We start from the raw sequence: 20,039 nt of genomic DNA, 5'->3' as shown, positions 1-20,039 counted from the left end.
CCAGCGAGCCTGTGTGCGTTTTACATTAAAAAAAAAAAAAAAAAACATTTATTTTAGGGTGGACCTCCGCTTTAAAAAGTATTTGACCAAAGTCATTGTATTTAGAAGTTATCTTATGCTGGCCAATAAGTATTCATTTAACCTGCTGATTTCTCTACGGGTTGAAAGAAATAAATGAATATATTATGGCCAAAATTCTAAATACAATGGATCACTTTGGTCGTTAAAAAAAACATCATTACTCTGCTGTTCTCTATAGCAGGGGTCACCAAATTTTCACTTGAGGGCCTTCTTCTCCTCCTTCTCCTTCTCCTTCTCCTTCTCCTTCTCCTTCTCCTTCTCCTTCTCCTTCTCCTTCTCCTTCTCCTTCTCCTTCTCCTTCTCCTTCTCCTTCTCCTTCTCCTTCTCCTTCTCCTTCTCCTTCTCCTTCTCCTTCTTCTTCTTCTCTATGAAATTATTGTATTGCAGTAGTTGGGCACATAGGCCCTATGGCAGTGATGGCGAACCTTGGCACCCCAGATGTTTTGGAACTATATTTCCCATGACGCTCATGCACTCTGCCGTGTAGCTGTGCATCATGGGAAGTGTACATCTGCTACAATATTTATGTAGCTATTAGATAACCCTTTTTATTCTATTACCGCCACCCCCACCCCACCCTTGTGGTTTTATTAAATCTTCACTAGGGTAACAGTTTCTGCTAACTCTGTCTGGGGACCTGATCATTGTTGGAAATATTCACTTTCTGCAGCTATAACTTTGTATTGTGCACTGCAATTCATATTATTTTTATTTTTTCTTGGCAACCAAAAATGTTGGTTTCCTTTGCCTTTTTGTAAGGAAACCCTGCTTTCTGCAGTCCTATTCCTGCTGATTTCCTGCTTCTATTTTCATTTTCAAAATCACTTGTATAAAACTCAAAGTAATCTCTCTCGCTCTCCTTCCTAGACTGCTGCTGTGTCACTGTGCCAGACCCAGCCACAAAGAAAGCCGGAGGCATTGTCCGGGAGAGCTTAGTGCAGGCTTTTCTTATTTCTATTGTACATTAATGTGAATCTTGCCCTATACTGAACATTGTAAGGCAGCACTAGAGATGGAAAGCAGTCAATTGCAAGTACTGCATGTAACATGAAATGTCTTTCAAGTGCCCTTTAATTCACGAAGCCCAGGGGCCACTGATGTGTATGTCAGTAGCTGCCATTTCTTCCTCCTGCAAAACCCTGAATGAGCTGCAGGGCTAAACAGGAGAATGGTGTAAAGCAGTGATTGTCAACCAGGGTTCCTCCAGAGGTTGTAGGGGTTCCTTCAGCATTGGCCAATTTCTGCCTCTCAGATAAGTTCCCACTGACACCATTGAGCTTTTTAGATATCTGTAAGGAGGTAATTCTTCCCAATGACCACAAGTGTAAGGGCCATTCTTCCCACTTACCATCACACTAATGTATCGTAATTTTTAGCAGGGGTTCCCTGAGACCGGAGAAGTATTTCAAGGGTTCCTCTGTGTTGAAAAGGTTGAGAGGCTTGTGTAAAGGGTTGTACACCAGTCTCCGGTCTGGCTGCCAACAATGTATTCCATACTATTGATGAGTTATTTTATCTATATCTGCTCATCAGCTGACCCATCTTATCAGAAGTTGCTGTATTACAGCAAACAGACTTGCTTCATCTTCAAGCTGCCAGGGGCTCTTGGCCAAGGCAGGCCATTTAATAATAATAATAAGGATTTATATAGCACCGACAGTTTACGCAGTGCTTTACAACATTAAGGCAGACAGTATAATCCCTATTCAATACAGGGGGTGAATCGGAGAGCCCTGCTCGTTAGAGCTTACAATCTAGGAGGGAGGGTCAAGTTATACAAAAGGGTAATAGCTGTGGGGGATGAGCTAATTGAGAAAATAGTGCAGTTGTTAGATGGAGGCAGGATGGGCTTCTCTGAAGAGGAAAGTTTTCATTGATCACCTAAAAGTGGATAAATTTGGAGACAGTCTGACAGATTGGAGTAACAAGTTCCAGAGGATGGGCGAGGCTCGGGAGAAGTCCTGTAGGAGAATATGGGAGGAGGTGAAGAGGGAGCTAGAGAGCAGGAGGTCTTGGGAGGAACGAAGAGGGCGATTAGGTTGGTATTTTGAGACTAGGCTAGTGATGTAGCTGGGGGCAGAGTTGTGGATGTCTTTGTAACTTGTTAGTATTTTGAATTTAATTTGTTGGGCAAGTGGCAGCCAATGGAGGGATTGGCAGAGAGGGGTAGCAGACAACATGTGGTTTGTAAGGTGGATGAGTCAGGCAGCAGCATTCATGATGGACTGAAGGGGGGGGATAGTCTATTTAAAGGTAAGCCAATCAGGAGGGAGTGGCAGTAGTCAAGGCGAGAGATAACCAGGGAGGGAGTCGGGAGCTTTGTAGTTTCATTGGTTAAAAAGGGGGCGTAGTTTAGAGATTTTGCAGAGGTTGAGGCAGCAAGGGTAACGGGTAACTCCAATGTATGAATACTGTGAACCTCCCCCACTGTTTAGGGGTGTGTGGTACCCCTGCCCCGATTGATGCCCCAATTGTCCTGTTGAGGGCCAGGAGTGGTGTTTGGGGATGGGCTATAATGCGGACATGCACAGTATATGGTAACTCAGACAACAGACTCTGGTATACGTTTTTATATATCTCTTTATTTTGTATGGGATGTGGCATTGTATACCAGTAAAAATGCAAAGACCGTGTGGCCAGCTATATGAATGGTTGATTCTGTGTCCTCTCAATATTATGTTGTAAAAAAAATTAAATATATCTGAGATATAAATTTTGTGGGGGGAAAAAAATGGCAAATATAGCATATACAATAGCAACACAAGTCGGCATATTGTAATTAAATGTTGTTAAATTGGTTGCAAACAGTTACAGGTAAGCCTATAGTAAGGTTTACCTGTAACTACCCAGGATATCTCCTAAACCTGAACGGCCGGTGCTGTGTATGGGCACTGCATCTCAGGTGAGTATTACATAATGAGCTAGCATGCATAGCCTATTTATGCCTTTCTCTTGCAGGTTTATTTTTTGCATATTAGGTTTACAACCACTTTAAAAATGACCTTTCTTTTTTTATTCTGCAACTGCTGTAATTTTGTGTACTGACCACCCCCCAGAAACATCATTTCCTGCTTGTGTGATTGGCTCACCAATTTTCCCAGAAGTCTGCCTAAGATACAAGTGAGATTTCAGGCATCCCTTGTTTTTGGGCATTTTAGCGCTAGAAATTGCATCTATTGCCTGAAAACTGCCTCCCTATTCATTTCAGTGTGACTTTTTACACGGGGGCGTTGTGCTTGTGGGATGTTCTGAAAAATCCTGCAAGCACCATCTTTGGGGCGGTTTGGGAGCAGTGTATACACTGCTCCCAAAACGCCTTGCTCATTGAAATGAATGGGCAGTACTGCCGAAACGCCTGCAAAGCTCTTTGGCAGTGGTGCCATAACACGGGCTCTCAACTGTTTAAGCTGCTAGCGGGGGTTAAAAGCACCCCGCTAGCAGCCAAAAAAGTGCAGCTAAGCCTAGTGGCACGTTAACGTGGGGCAGCTACAGTGTGAAAGTTGCTTAAAGGGGTGCAGGCGCAGCAGATCTCATTAGACCCCTTTCACACTGTGGCGCTTTATAGGTGCTAAAAATAGCACTTGTAAAGCACCTCTCCTCTCACTCCAGTGTGAAAGCCCTGAGGTGCTTTCACACTGGAGGGGTGCGCTGGCAGGACGCACAAATTCCTGGTAGCAGCATCTTTGAGGTGCTGTAGGAGCGTTGTACACACCACTCCTAAAGCGACCCTGCCCATTGAAATCAAGCAGGGGTTTTAACCCCTTTTTGCCTGCAAGCGGTGCACTTTTAGCCCCCCGCTAGTGGCTGAAAAAGTTCCACCAAAAACAGCGGTGCCGCCGACCCCTGTATGAAAGTGCCTTTAGTGCTGTGCAGGTACACAGCTGATGATTATAATAATGAAACCACTCATTAGATTGAGCACAGAGGAACGCACAGTTATTTCTTCAGAACAAAAGGTAGGAATCTTTAACATTGTTATAATCCTTGCAATGTACAGAGATCACCCAGAGGGGAATTATTTTTTTTTCTCCACAAAAGTCGAGTTACTTGAGTCATTTTCTTTCCTGTTAAGAAAAGTTGCTTAATTCCCCCCCGTCAACACAGTCAGTGTTGGATGTGGGAATTCCTCCCACTATTGTGTTCCCCCGGGGTAAGGCTTGCCCACCGACAGAATGCAATGGTCCCCCCGACAGGCTGGTTGTACTGAAGTCGACCAGCCTACCCATGGACTGAGTGTATGTAAACCCTCACCTTGTAAGACAACCCGTTCAGTTTAAAGTAGAACTCAAAGGCAAAGTTGTGTGTAAAAAAACAAAAAAAGACACCAATGTTTCGACTGCGCAATTGTCATAATTTCAGCTCTGTAAGGTTCTCCCTCCTTCCTGGCCAGGCTTTTTTTTTATTTTTTCTTTATTTTTTATTTTTTTTTATACAGCGCTGCGTCGGTTTAACTGACAATTGCGCAGTCGTGCGACACTGTACCCAAATAACATTAGTGTAGTGGTTTGTTTTTTGTTTTGTTTTTTTTGCTAGAAAGAAATGCCAATTTTTACTTTCTGCTCTAAAACCCATCCATAAGTACAAAAAACTATTTCTTCATAAATTTAGGCCAATATGTATTGTTTAAAAAAAAAAAAATCCCAATACGTGTATATTGATTGGTTTGCACACGTTACAGCATTTACAAACTATGGGATATTTTTATTCATTTTACAAGTAATGTTGACGATGGGCTGTTAGAGGTACTTGAGGACTAAGGTTGGGAGCCACTGGTCTAGGGCAGGCATCTCCAAACATTCTGAACAAAGGGCTAGTTTATTGTCCTTCAGACTTTTTGAGGGCCAGACTTTGGCCAGCTGGAGTGGAAATTTTCCTGGCATCAGTGGGAGTAAACATCTGGTATTGGGGGGGAGGAATGGTGCCCCATCGTTGGTATCCTAGGGAGGAAAAGTGCCTCATTAGTGGTGTCAGTGGGAGAAATGGTGCTCCATTGTAGGTGACAGATGGCAGAATAGTGTCTTGTATCAGTGGGAGAGATGGTGCCCCAAGGGCCGGATGAAGGCATGCAAAGGGCCACGTCCGGCCTTCAGTTTGGAGACTACTGGTCTAGGGGGGTTATGCATTTCCTTATTACACTGGCCTCATTTTATATTGCTCGTGTATCATCATTTGTATTTTTTGTTAGCTTGGTGTCCGTTTAGACTGCGGTAGAATGGTTATCTTTTTTATTAATTTTTTTTCAAATTTTTGTTTGAAGAAATTTTTGAGATTACAAATCATGAAAACATATACGGGGTATTTGTGGCAAACAATAGTAAGATTTGGGATATAATTAACGTGACATGACTTGTGAGTACACAAGGAACAATTAAGTGATAGCACATAAATAACCTTTTCCATGAAAGAGTAAGGGGGCTAGGGGAAAAAAAAAAAGATGGGGGGGCTTCAGTGGATGTTAAAGTGGAACTCCCAATCAACCAGGAAGAGGGATTGATCCTAGTAAACAAAGACATCATATAAGTGTCTGAGGATGTAAACCTATTTTTCCGTTAAGTGTATCTAAATCTGCTAAATGGGGAGCAGCAGCGGTAAACACACCGCTCCTTCACTGCTCCAAAGAAGCTGCTGGCAGGACTTTTCCCTGACGTCCTGCCAGCGCACCACTGTAGTGTGAAAGCCCTCGGGGCTTTCACACTACAAACAATGGTGCAGCTTCTTTAGGGTGGTTTGCAGGCGCTATTTCTAACGCTATAGCGCCTGCAAAACGCCCTGGTGTGAAAGGGGTCTTAGGAAATACTGGTATCATTTGCTCCAAGAATTAGAAAATCTTTTGTGGTAATTAAGAGCCTACTGCAAAAAGCTTGCCTCTGATAGTCGGGTAAATTGCTTGCCTCATCCTGCAATCTACATCAAATACAAAGGTAGAACGTGCACAATTGCAAAATCAGAAATGCGTCATTAAATCCAAGGCATGTTCTTATACCCTACCAGTTGGTAGGTGGCTATTGCTTGGTTTCCCTATTCGGGGACTTCACTTTGCCTTAAACCCCTTTCACACTGCTGGCGCCCGGGCGTCAGCGGTAAAGCAGCGCTGTTTTTATTTGGCCGCTAGCGGGGTGGGTTTAACCCCCTGCTTGTGGCCAAGAGAGGGTTAAAAACTACCGCAAAGCGCTGCTACAGCAGCACTATGACGTAGGTATAGCCGTGCTGCCCCGTTGATTTCAATGGGTAGGAGCGGTGTATATATATATATATGCTAGCAGGACTTTTTTGAGCGTCCTGCCAGCGATCTGCTCCAGTGCGAAAGCCCTTGGGGCTTTAACATTGGAGAGACAGCAGCAGCTATTTCAGGGCGCTTTGCAGGAGCTATTTTTAGTGCTGTAGCGCCTGTAAAGCACCCCAGTGTGAAAGGGGTCTTGAGTCATAGCTTTTAATTTTTCCTTGCCGGTCTTCAAAACCCCACCCCCCTCTTTTGCCCAACTCGTCCATCCTGCCAAAACCCCCCCCCCCCCCCCTTAATCCTGGGGCATGTTTGCATGCAATTGTTCTTTCTGTGGATAATATACAGATTCTTTTACAGCATTCACATGTATGGTTTTTATGCAATTAGTAATCGGTTGCTTTGACTCAGATATGTGACTTGCCTGTATGTTTTCCTTCTTGTAGTCATAGCCTCATCGGACAACATGGGAATGTCCTGCTGTTTAAAGTGGTTGTAAAGTCAGATTACTGCCAGCCCATCTGTTTTACTAAGCCATACTACAGTGTAATTCATCATATAAAATGATGACTCTAAATGCCTTATTTCAGATTTTCTGTTTGGTCACGTGACCTCTGGCCGCTCCCCTCCCACGATCCAAGGGCTACAGTGGGAGGGGCTGAAATCCCCCTGACTTCAGTAAGGTCAGGTGACAGCTGTGCTGTCTTCTCAGCCCCTCCCGTTATAGCCCTTAGATTGGGGGAGGAGAGCAGCTGTTGGTCACGTGACCAAACAAAAGATCTGAAAGAAGGTATTTAGAGGCCAAATTTTATACAAATGTTTACACTGTACTATAGCTTGGTAGAGCAGAGGGCCTGGCAGTAATCCTCCCCTGACTTTACTGCCACCTACTAATAGTGGCAGGAGGAGAGGGGCAGGGAAGAAGGGTGAGAGGGACTGCGGGCTGGAGGAGGCATGTAAACTGACCACGGTATCATGATTTAGCAGCTATGTTTACCATGGCCAGTTTACATCGGGAGACACAGGAATGGGCTGGATTAGCCAGGTTTTTTTTGCAGCATAGACTGATTAGACAGCACAAGCGCTATGCTGTTTGACCTGCTATAAGGGAACAGGATCTCTTTATTTTTTGGGGGTTACAACCTCTAAGCTTGTGAATGTCCATTTCTTTCTTTTTCTGTATTGAAGATTTGTGTTTTGGGCTTACAGTTGACTTGGATGTGGAAAATCTTTAAAATCTCTTTTTATGGGGGGATTTTAAAAGGTACGTGGTAAAACTGACCTATTGCGATCATGCGAGGTAGGGCCATCATTACTGCTGTTTGTGCACATTGCAGGTCTGCTTTCTGCGAGTTGTGTATTTAAAGCAGAGACTCTGCTGTACAAGTACATTGTGACATAGTACCGTATATACTCGAGTATAAGCCGAGATTTTCAGCCTCTTTTTTGAGGCTGAAAGTGCCCCCCTCGGCTTATACTCGAGTCATCGCTGTCTGTCTGCCCGATCAGCGTGTCGAGCAGACAGACAGCGGCCATTCTAGGATTCAAAGGCCGCGCCTCCGTCTCCGCCTTCGCCTGTGATAGGCGGAACACTGAATTTCCCAGCAGTCTGTGTTCCGCCTATCACGGACGTCCTCTCATCCTCGTCCGTAGTATGAGGATGAGCGGACGTCCATGATAGGCGGACCACTGACTGCTGGGAAATTGAGTGTTCCGCCTATCACGGACATCCGATAGGCGGAACACTCAATTTCCCAGCAGTCAGTGGGAAATTGAGTGTTCCGCCTATCACCGACGGAGGCGCGGCTTTTGAATCCTAGAATGGCCACCGACGAAGAGCTGCGGGACGGGCCGGGACGCAGGCCGGGCCGGGACGCAGGCCGGGCCGGGACGCAGGCCGGGACGGGACGCAGGCCGGGACGGGACGCAGGCTGGACACAGGTAGGCTGCACGGACACACACGCACACACAGGGATGGATGGACACACACGGATGCATGGACACACACACACACACACACACACACACACACACACACACACACACACACACACACACACACACACACACGGATGCATGCACACACACAGGGATGGATGGACACACACACACGGATGCATGGACACACACACACACGGATGCATGGACACACACACACACACACACGGATGCATGGACACACACACACACACACACGGATGCATGGACACACACACACACACACACGGATGCATGGACACACACACACACGGATGCATGGACACACACAGGGATGGACGACACACAGGGATGGACAGGCATGTCTCACCCTCGGCTTATACACGAGTCAATAATTTTTTCCAGTTTTTTGGGGGTAAATTGGGGACCTCGGCTTATATTCGGGTCGGCCTATACTCGAGTATATACGGTACATCAGAATGAAACTATTTTGGGCTTAATCAGTCTTGACCTATTTCTGTGCAGAAATTAAACCATGTGCTTAAAGTTCAACCCAGCTGTTAAAAGGGTTGTGAGAGAGGTGACTAGTGAGTGTTCTGGAGCTCTGGAAGAAACCGAAAATGGTGAACATTGTTCTCCCAGCAAAGCATTTCCCTCCAGAACATGGGCCTGGGATCTAGTGTGCTGGCTTATACTGTGATTTATGAATAGGATTGATGAGCAATTGAATGGCTTTTATGAAGAAAATGCCAATCCGGGCTCCCACTTGTGCAAGTGGCATGACCAAAAGCCAAGGCAAAGCTCTGCTAAGGGTAAGGATCATATATGTAATGGGATCAAAATGCCTAAAATGGTGCTAGTCATGGCCCTAGAGCATGGAGCAGCATTCTCTTCAAGAAAGGGAAGCATTTCAGACCACCCATTACTTTGTTCATTCTTCATAGTTAAAGTGGTTCTAAAGCATTAAAGCAGGGCTCCACTTTAAAAAAAAAAATTATTAAAAGCAAGCAGCTACAAATACTGCAGCTTCTTTTTTAATAAATGGACACGTACCTGTCCAGGGTGCTCTCTGTCGGCAGCAGAAGAAGAGCAATCGCTCGTCAGTCAGCTGCCACCACCGCCATCTGGAAGTGAAGCGTTGCAGCTTCACTGTGTTTTGGCAACTACTAAAATAATTTTTGTTAATTTACTAACTATAAAAATATAACTTCAGGCTCAACAAACTCTGGGGAGCCTAAAGTTAGCTTACTAACTTTACTTTAAAACTAACAAAAAATTATTTTACTTGCCAAAAATACAATTACATTTTTATTTTTTTTATTTTTTCTTATAACTTTCTTCTTACAAGGACGTTGCGTTACTTCTCTCTCCCCCCCCCAACAATATCCTGCAATTTATATTCTTTAACCACTTGCCGACCATCTCCTATACATATACGTAGGCACTTTAAAGATGGACATCTCGGTAAAGGCAGCAGCTGCTGCCATAACCAAGAGATCCATCTTTTCAGCCGGCGGTACTCATTATGATAATGGTGGTCTCTGCAGCGAATTTGCCGCAAGATCACCGTTATCGGTGGCGGAGAGGGGCCAACCCCCTTCCCACCACTTAACGGTGCCGTTGGCAGAGGTACCTGTCCGTGGCCGGCTATGGAGACCAGTGAGGCTAAGATGGCTCCCACCTGTCTCCATACCATAGCGGAAGCTATGTCAAAACATCACTTCCGCCCATACTTCTTAAAGGCACATTTATTTTTTTCAAATGGCAATTTTTTTTCTTTTTCTTGCATTTAAGTCCAAAAATGAGATGTGAGGTCTTTTTGACCCCAGAGCTCATATTTAAGAGGTCCCGTCATTCTTTTTTCTATTACAAGGGATGTTTACATTCCTTGTAATACGAATAAAAGTGACCCTATTTTATTTATTTATTAAACAGTGTAAAAATAAATAAAGGCAAATAAAATAAGATTTTTTTTTTTTTTTAAAGTGCTCCATCCGGACGAGCTCGCGTGCAGAAGCGAACGCATATGTGAGTAGCGCCCGCATATGAAAACGGTCAAACCACACATGCGAGGTATCGTTGGCGCGAGAGCAAAAATTCTGGCCCTAGACTTTTTTTTTTTTTTTTTAAATGTCACCTATGGAGATTTTTAAGGGTAAAGGTTTGACGCCATTCCACGAGCGGGCACAATTTTGAAGTGTGGCATGTTGGGTATCAATTTACTCGGTCTTTCACAATATAAAAAAAAAGGCTAATTTGACTTTTTTTAAAAAAAAGAAAAGTGCGCTTGTAAGACCACTGAGCAAATACTGTGTGAAAAAGTATTGCAATGACCACCATTTTATTCTCTAGGGTGTTAGAAAAAAAATTGTATAATGTTTGGGGGTTCTAAGTAATTTTCTAGCAAAAAAGTGTTTACAAAAGTGTAAACAGAGGCCTGGTCTTTAAGTGGTTAACAGAGATCTACACCGGATAGCTTTTATCATTTGGTGATAAAGTCCAGGCACCTTGAGATGAAAAGCACATTTTTTTTTTTTTTTTTTTGCCTTTGCCCTGGTTGGATACTCACCATTACAGCACTGACTGCAATTTTATAAATGCTGTTCTAGGATTTGTTCCCTCTGTTTCTGGCAGAGCTCTGATCATTCTTGCAATGTTTTGGCCATTGCGTTATTCGCAGACATCCATTTTATTCTGTTTATTTTGGAATGATGCTTCTGGGACACCTACTGAAAAAATGTCATAGTTTATAAACGTCATCTTGCCATAGGGCTGTGACAGCATGGGACATGCTTTGTGATCCTACACATGAATTAGTCTGTTTTATAAAAAAAAAAAAAAAAAACTTTACACTTTAGCTATCTTATGCGCCAAGGAACTTGCAGCAGGGACGCCTGTGACACTTTAGCTACTCTTTGCTTTCCAGAGAATTACATTTTGATTATAGAATAAATGCATATACAAAGTATAAACTTTTATGATGTGGATTTGGAAGCACCAATGGATCGTGTATAGGCACGTGACTTGTTTTACTGTTTATGGAGGAGGGGGTCAGCTTGAAAATGTAGAAGGCCTCAAGTGTGACCCTTTATATGTCCAGAGGGCTGCACAAAATACTAGCTTGGTTTTAAAGCTGGGTGAATAAGAATCGTTTTTTTTTATTTTAATCAGATTTTCTTTTGATGTTTAAATCAGATTTCTTTTGCTTTAAATGCTTAGGGTAAAAATCTACCCAGCGAGTATTATATTTAAGATAGTCATTTTGTTCAGCATGAAAAGTAACTAGTTATGTAGAATGAAGGCTGTATATTCTGCAATATTTAGATTTTTGGAAAACTCATTCAATAAATCCAAGTTCTGCAAGCTGACATGCACTGAATTGATGAATTCACACAATTTCATGGTAACCATGAGATAAAACCATGTTCAAAAATATTCGTTTATCACCTTGTTTTGCAAATCTACACTGTATGATTTGAATCGGTTCTGATATCGCTGTTTTACTAACCTGATAGCTTGTTCTAAATGGGGAAACCTTCATTTCCCATTTACTCATCCACTCACCTGCTGCCGCCACGTCCCTCACCTTGTTGTCACTGCCACATCACCATCCATCCCATTAAAGTGGATGGGACTGACTGTCGGTGGGTCGGAGGAGGAGGAGCTGCTGCGGGACAGATGACAGTTGCTCTTTAAAAATTATGATTTAAATCATACCTATTTATTACGTCTGCTGCGCAAATACAGTGTGACATAAAATATTGCAACAATCACCATTTTATTCTCTAGGGTCTCTACTGAAAAAAATAATTTATATTATCTTTTTTTATTTTTTTTATTTTTTTATTATGTTTGGGGGTTCAAAGTAATTTTCTAGCAAAAAAGATTTTAACTTGAAACCAACAAATGTCGTAAAAAAGTTTTAGTGTTTTAAGTGCTTACCTCATTTACACACCAAAGCGGATTACTTTTTTTAATTACGTATTACTAAAGGACAAATTATTACAATGTTTATTGTTAAAGAATGTTGTGATTCTTGGCAGACTGCCTGTATGTTGTTGTTGTGTGTGTTGTTTTTTTTTTTTTTTTTGTTTCTTTTTTTTTTTGATGGCTGTTTGCTTTAGGAGAGCAGAGAGAATTCTCTGAATAGAAAGAATCGGGAAATACTTTGTCAAGATTGCAACAGGGAAAAAAATTGTGATAACGATTCTTAACAATTAATCGTGCAGCTCTAGTGGTATTAAAGCGGCTCTTCACCCTAAAGGGGAAGTTCTGCTAATCTGATCCCTCCCCCCCCCCCTCCGGTGCCACAATCGGCACCTTTCAGGGGGGAGGGGGGTGCAGTTACCTGGATAATCCAGGTATCTGCACCCACTTCCAGGCAGACCGCCGCAGATGAGGCCCCCAGCCCCCCCACCCTTTGTTGTTTTCTGGAAAACTCACAGTTCCCAGAGACACAGCGGGGGGCCATAAGAGACGCGCAGCGCGACTCGCGCATGCGCAGTAGGGAACCGGGCAGTGAAGCTGTTATGCTTCACTTCCCGTTTCCCTGACAGAGGATGGACCCTGGGACAGGTAAGTGATTTTTATTAAAAGTCAGCAGCTGCAATATTAGTAGCTGCTGGCTTTTAATATTTTTATTTTATTTTAGGTGCAGAACCACTTTAAATGTTTTGTGTGACCTGGACTGTGATCATTCTTTTAGGTTTAGGGAACATCCTTCATGCTAGAGCTGCACAATAAATCGTCAAGAATAGGTATCGTGATCTTGACTAAAGTGTTTCACAATTCTTTCTATATTCTATATCAGTTGAACTTAAGTATTAACATTGTAACAATTTGTCAATGGAATAGACTGTAAGTGAAAAAAGTTTAACCACTTGAACACTAAACCTTTTTCTGACATTTGTTGGTTTCAAGTTAAAATAATTTTTGCTAGAAAATTTACTTTGGACCCCCCCAAAAAAAAATGTATGTGTATTAATAAAAAAATTTGTAGACCCCCCCTAGAGAATAAAATGGTGGTGGTTGCAATATTTTGTCGCACTGTATTGGTGCAGTGCTCTTTCTAATGCTTTTTTATTTTATTTTTTTATTCCTTTCATGAATTAAAAAAAATAACCAGTAAAGTTAGCCAATTTTTTTGTACAATGTGAACTATTTTACGTTGCAAGAATCGTGATCTTTTTATTCTAAGCACAAAAATGGTGATTCTCATTTTGGGCAGAATCGTGCAGCTCTACTTCATGTGTATATAACTTCTCTTATCACTTAGTGTGAAAAGCCTTTTATACTATTTTTCTAATGAATTTTTTATTTTATTTTTTCCCCATCTCCAGCTTCCTGACAGATGCAGACGTCAATCCTTGGGAGTGTCACGATGACGGAGCATGGCATAAAGTGGTCTTGCGAATATTGTACTTATGAGAATTGGCCGTCTGCTATCAAGTGTACCATGTGTCGTGCTCAGAGACCCAGTGGTGCTATAATCACAGAGGAGCCCTTTAAAAGTAGCAGTTCTAATGTGGGTACCATAGAGAGAAGTGGTGGGAGTCCCTTAATTTGCCCAGATTCCAGTGCCCGGCCACGTGTGAAGTCCTCATTTAGTGTGGAAAATAGCAGTAAATGGTCCTGTCACTTGTGCACCTACCTGAACTGGCCCAGAGCCATCCGATGCACTCAGTGTTTGTCACAGCGTAGGACACGTAGCCCAACAGAATCTCCCCAATCCTCCGGATCAGGGTTGAGGTCTATACCTGGCCCCATTGACCCATGTGAGGAATATAACGACCGCAATAAACTGAATATTAAAGGTCAACATTGGACTTGCTCTGCTTGCACATATGAGAACTCTGCCAAAGCAAAGAAATGTGTGGTGTGCGATCATCCTACTCCAAACAACATGGACGCTATAGAGCTGGCAGACACAGATAAGGCTTCCTCCATTATTAACGAGCAGGACAGGGCTCGCTGGAGAGGGGGCTGCAGTAGTGGCAACGGCCAGCGCCGGTCTCCACCCATGTCCAAACGGGATTCTGAGATGGACTTCCAAAGAATTGAACTGGCTGGGGCAGTGGGCAGCAAGGATGAGCTGGAACTGGACCTCAAAAAGTTAAAGCAAATCAAAAATCGTATGAGGAAGACTGACTGGCTGTTTCTAAATGCGTGTGTGGGTAAGTGGTTTACTCTTGGGCATATTTTTAACAAACCGCTGTAATGTCATAAACCCATTGAGTGTAAAGTGCTCTAGTCTTAACTATAGACACCATGCGATATTATTGCCATGTTAAAGGGCTAATGCATGCAAAGACTTTCTTTCATTTTGTGCACTAGATTCGATTCATCCACCTGCTTGTATCTCCTGGGGACCCCAGCAGAGAGGCGTCTGCACATGAGCTCACAGCTCTGCTTATTTGTAGGACTTATGGGACTCTGCAGCTCCACCTATTTGGTTTTTATTTATTTTCAACTGCTTGCCAACCACGCATAGTAGTTGTACTGTGAGCGGGCAGCATCACCCACCCATAGTAGTTGTTGTACTGTGAGCGGGCAGCATCACCCACCCATAGTAGTTGTTGTACTGTGAGCGGGCAGCAGCACCCACCCATAGTAGTTGTTGTACTGTGAGCGGGCAGCAGCACCCACCCATAGTAGTTGTTGTACTGTGAGCGGGCAGCAGCACCCACCCATAGTAGTTGTTGTACTGTGAGCGGGCAGCAGCACCCACCCATAGTAGTTGTTGTACTGTGAGCGGGCAGCAGCACCCACCCATAGTAGTTGTTGTACTGTGAGCGGGCAGCAGCACCCACCCATAGTAGTTGTTGTACTGTGAGCGGGCAGCAGCACCCACCCATAGTAGTTGTTGTACTGTGAGCGGGCAGCAGCACCCACCCATAGTAGTTGTTGTACTGTGAGCGGGCAGCAGCACCCACCCATAGTAGTTGTTGTACTGTGAGCGGGCAGCAGCACCCACCCATAGTAGTTGTTGTACTGTGAGCGGGCAGCAGCACCCACCCATAGTAGTTGTTGTACTGTGAGGGGGGCAGCATCCCCAGGCTGGGTGACTTGCCTATATGTTGCAGCCTTTCTTCTAGGTTCAGTTGATTGGACACAGCATGAGTTTGGCAGCTGATTTTGGCCGAAGTCAGCTGATCTGCTGTGGCCAATCACACAGAGTTCGGTTTGCCGAAACGCAGAACTGTATTGCAAACAGCAATCTGGTTGTTTTCAGGGAGAAAAAACGGTAAAGTAAAAGCAGCATGCAATACACACATTATACATTGTTGTGCACACAGGTAACCCTTTGATTGCCCTGACCGTGTACAGTTTTAGCACTGATCGCTGTATTACTGTCACTATTGAGGTCTTGTACATCCCAAGCAACGTCAGCTGGCCAACCACACTATCCCGGTCTCGCTGTCATTTCTGAGCATTACCAGTATAGCATCATAGCTGTGTGTATGTAATAGTTTGTGGACTTTTCTTCCAAAACAATTAATATGCGCATATTGAGATTTTTTTTTTTTTTTTTTTTTACCAAAGACATGTAGCAGAATACATTTTGGCCTAATTTTATTTTTTATTTTTTGGGATAAGTTTTAACTACTTCAGCACTGAAAGACTTTACCCCCTTTTTGACCATAGAGCTTTCTTTTGGTATTTGATCACCTCTACAATTTTCCTTTTGATTGGTTTGCGCAAAAGTTATAGCATCTAAAAACTGGGGGATAGTTTTATGGCATTTTTATTGATGGTTTGTTTATTTTTTATTAGTAATGTGAGCAATCAGTGATTTTTATCACTGCGACATTATGACAGACACATCGGACAATTTTAACACATTTTTGGGACCATTGGCATTAATATAGTGATCAATGCTAAAAAAATTGCATTGATTACTGTAAAAATGTCACTGGCAGTGAAGGGGTTTAAGTGTGTCCTAGGGAGTGATTCTAACTGTGGGAGGGAGGGGCTGTGTGTGACACGACACTGATCAGCTCTCCCTGTAATCGGGAGCAGTGATCAGTGACAGTGTCACTAGGCAGAATGGGGAGATGCTTGTTTACATCAGCATTTCCCCGTTCTTCCTCACCGTGCGGAGATTGGGTCTGCGGGACCCATGGTCACGGAGCTCCCGGTGGGCACACCCGCAAGCCGTCTCTTAACCACTTCAATACAGGGCACTTAAACACCTTCCTGCCCAGACCAATTTTGAGCTTTCAGCGCTGTCGCACTTTGAATGATAATTGCGCGGTCATGCTACACTGTACCCAAATGAAATTTTTATCATTTTTTTCCCACAAATAGAGCTTTCTTTTGGTGGTATTTGATCACCTCTGCGGGTTTTATTTTTTGTGCTACAAATAAAAAAATACCGAAAATTTTGAAAAAAATGTTTTTTTTTTTGTTTCAGTTTCAAAACTTTGTAAATAAGTACGTTTTCTCCTTCACTGATGGGCACTGATGGGGCTACACTGATGGGCACTGATAAGGTGGCACTGATGGGCACCAATGTGGCACCAATGAAGTGGCACTGATGGGCGGCCCGGGTGGGCGGCCCGGGTGGGCGGCCCGGGTGGGCGGCACGGGTGGGCATGGATAGGGGGCATGGATAGGCGGCACGGATAGGCGGCACGGGAGGGCACTCATAGGCGGCACGGGTGGGCACTCATAGGCGGCACGGGTGGGCACTCATAGGCGGCACGGGTGGGCACTCATAGGCGGCATCGGTGTTATAGTAATGGATGCCAATCAGTGCCAAACAATAATGCATGCCAATCAGTGATGCCCATTGTGGCCACTGATTGGCATCCATTATGGGCACTGATTGGCACCCATTGTGCTGACTGGCACCCTGGTGGTCTAGGGAGGATTATGGATTTTTATTACCTTTTCCCTGGTGGTCTAGTGGTGTCCCTGGTGGTCCAGTGTGGGCATCCTCGGGGGGGGGGGGGCTGTGCTGATAATCGATCAGCACAGACCCCCCCTGTCAGAGGAGCAGCCGCGAGTGAGGGAAAGCCGATCACCGGCTCTTCCCATTTACACTGTGATCAGCCGTGATTGGACACGGCTGATCACATGGTAAAGAGTCTCCGTCGGAGACTCTTTACCGAGATCGTAGTTGCCGGGTGTCAGACTGACACCCCACAACAACGATCGCCGCGATGCGCGCCCCCGGGGGCGCGCAGCGGCTCATAATCCTAATCACGTCATATGACGTCCGGTTAGGATTATGAAACCACTTTGCCGCCGTCAATTTGTAATAGGGCGGGCGGCAAGTGGTTAACTGCTTAAAGTGGAAGTAAACCCATCGATATATAAAAAAAAAAGGCATGCCGGGAATGCTAACTGCACATTGGCTGTGCTCTCAGCCAAACTATCAAACCATCCAATGGCTGGTGTCATAACGAATCACATGTGCAGCACCATAGCAGTTGAAGATTAAACAGAGGCAAAGATGGCAGCTTCCTTGGCTGAAAACGATAGGGGAGTTTATTTCCACTTTAAGGACCGCCTCCTGCACATTTACGTCGGCAGAATGGCACGGCTGGGCACATCAGCGTACAGGTATGTTGCTCTTTAAATTCCCAGCCGGTCCTGAGCACCATGACCATGGCCACGGGACCCACGGACCCAATCGCCGCTGGTGTCCCACGATCGGGTCACAGAACTTAAGAACGAGGAGAGGTCTATGTAAACAAACCTCTCCCTGTGCTTCCTAGTGTGGCTGTCACCGATCGTCTGTTCCCTGTTTATAGGAAAAGACTATCGGTGATGTCACATGCCAAGCCACGTCCCCCAACAGTAAAAAGTCACGCATAACCCCTCCCCGCCCCCTAGTAGTTAACTCCTTCACTGCTAGTGTCATTTACACAGGAATCGGTGCATTTAAATAGCACTGATTGTTGTATAAATGACAATGGTCCCAAAAATGTGTCAAAAATATCCGATGTGTCCGCCATAATGTAGCAGTCACAATAAAAATCGCTGATCACCGCCATTACTAGTAAAAAAAAAAATATTAATAAAAATACTATAAAACTATCCCCTATTTTGTAAACGCTATAACTTTTGCACAAACCAATCAAGCACTAATTGCAAATTTATTTATTTTTTATAACAAATCTGTAGAAGAATACGTGTTGGCCTAAACTGAGGAAGACTTTTTTTTTTTTTTTTTTATATATTGGGGATATTATAGCAAAAAGTAAAAAATATTGCGTTTTTTCAAAATTGTCACTATTTATTTTTGTTTATAGCGCAAAAAATAAAAACCGCAGAGATGATCAAATACCTCCAAAAGAAAGCTCTATTTGTGAAGAAAAAAAGACGTCAAGTTTGCGAGCCACGTCGCACGACCGTGCAATTGGTAGTGCAAAATTGCAAAAATGGGCCTGGTCCTTTGGCTGCAAATTGGTCTGGGGCTTAAGTGGTTAAAGGGCAACGTACAGGTACGTTAATCTGCCTGTATATGCCCTTCTGCAGCAGTATATCTGTGTGAGGCGGTTAAAGTAGAAAATATAATTTTTTTTATTTTTTTTTCACCACTTCAGCCCCGGAAGAATTTACCCCCTTCCTGACCAGAGCACTTTTTTTGCGATTCGGCACTGCGTCGGTTTAACTGACAATTGGGCGGTTGTGCGACGTGGCTCCCAAACAAAATTGGCGTCCTTTTTCTCTCACGGATAGAGCTTTCTTTTGGTGGTATTTGATAACCCCTGCGGTTTTTATTTTTTGCGCCATAAACAAAAAAAGCAACAATTTTGGAAAAAACGCATTCTTTTACATTTTGCTAGAATACTCCCCAAAAATACATATAAATTCCCCCCCCCCCCCCCCCTCAGTTTAGGCCGATACGTATTCTACATACAAAAAATCACTAAGTATTCTCCCCCCCCCCCCAAAAAAAAAAGGTAATACAAGTTTTTGCTTGCACACTCGTGCATTTAAACCAAATAACCAAAACTGTAAAATATTGCAGCTTACTACTCTTTGGGTATGGTGGCTGCATTTGTTTCCTCTTCCATAGGTTGACAAGACTTCCTTATCATACTACCGTATATTCATGGAGGAACAGCCAGGTATACAGAACACCCTCTCCTCCTCGTCTTCTCCATAACCCAGGGAGGAAGAGTCCTTAGGAGCTTGTAACTAGAACAGTGCAGCAGAGGCAGAGAGCCCAAGAAGTTATCAACTGACCGTGTGTGTGTGTGTGTTTGTTTTTTTTAATTTTTGTTCAAAGTTAATAAAAATATTTTAATAGTATATTTAACAAGTGAAAATGGATCAAATTAGAAGGGTTTACACTACCTCTCCCTGCTCCAGCTTTCATTCAGCTAGCATTAAGGGCAGCGATGCAGTACCCTCCCCGACTCGGTCAATTAGCAGATTAGTTTCCTTAGGCTCACTATACATAATTAGATTTCTCTTGCTCGGTTTGCAGTCTGAACAAGACGATGTGAATAGATTTCTCGGTTCAGCATGTATGAAGGAAGGCTGACTTCCGGCTATTTTATCAAGCTACTGCAGCACCCACGTCTGCTTGAGGACCCTGAACAGTGACGCCATCTGATGACCCCCCCCCCCCCCCCCCCGGGTTTTGTTGACAGCATCACCCACAGCTTAAATTCTGTCTGATTTCTGGAGGAATCCTCCAAGATTTGAGCCATGCACAGCCACCTCTGCTCCTCTCTTCAGTCCCACACACTGCACTCCTCTCCTACTCTGACAATACTGAAACTGTATTTCACCAAGGCAAACTCCCTTTGTTCAGCAAATACTGTTTAGCACTGTTGAATAG

At 43.8% G+C, this 20,039-nt stretch overlaps 1 protein-coding gene across 1 annotated transcript in view; it reads left to right on the top strand.

Annotated features, from left to right (window-relative positions):
• ZRANB1 (zinc finger RANBP2-type containing 1) overlaps positions 1–20,039 on the top strand; it is a 107,866-nt gene that overhangs the window by 42,607 nt on the left and 45,220 nt on the right. Inside the window, exon 2 of the mRNA XM_077455563.1 lies at positions 13,579–14,412. Within this exon, the coding sequence (XP_077311689.1) occupies positions 13,590–14,412 (823 nt within the window). The 5' untranslated portion in view covers positions 13,579–13,589. The remainder of the gene's footprint in view (positions 1–13,578; positions 14,413–20,039) is intronic.

This window comes from Lithobates pipiens, unplaced genomic scaffold, assembly GCF_037356315.1.
Source record: "Lithobates pipiens isolate NorthernLeopardFrog02 unplaced genomic scaffold, aLitPip1_a1.2 Scaffold_25, whole genome shotgun sequence".
NCBI classification, from domain to species: Eukaryota; Metazoa; Chordata; class Amphibia; order Anura; family Ranidae; genus Lithobates; species Lithobates pipiens.
This window is presented reverse-complemented; position numbering and strand designations above follow the sequence as displayed.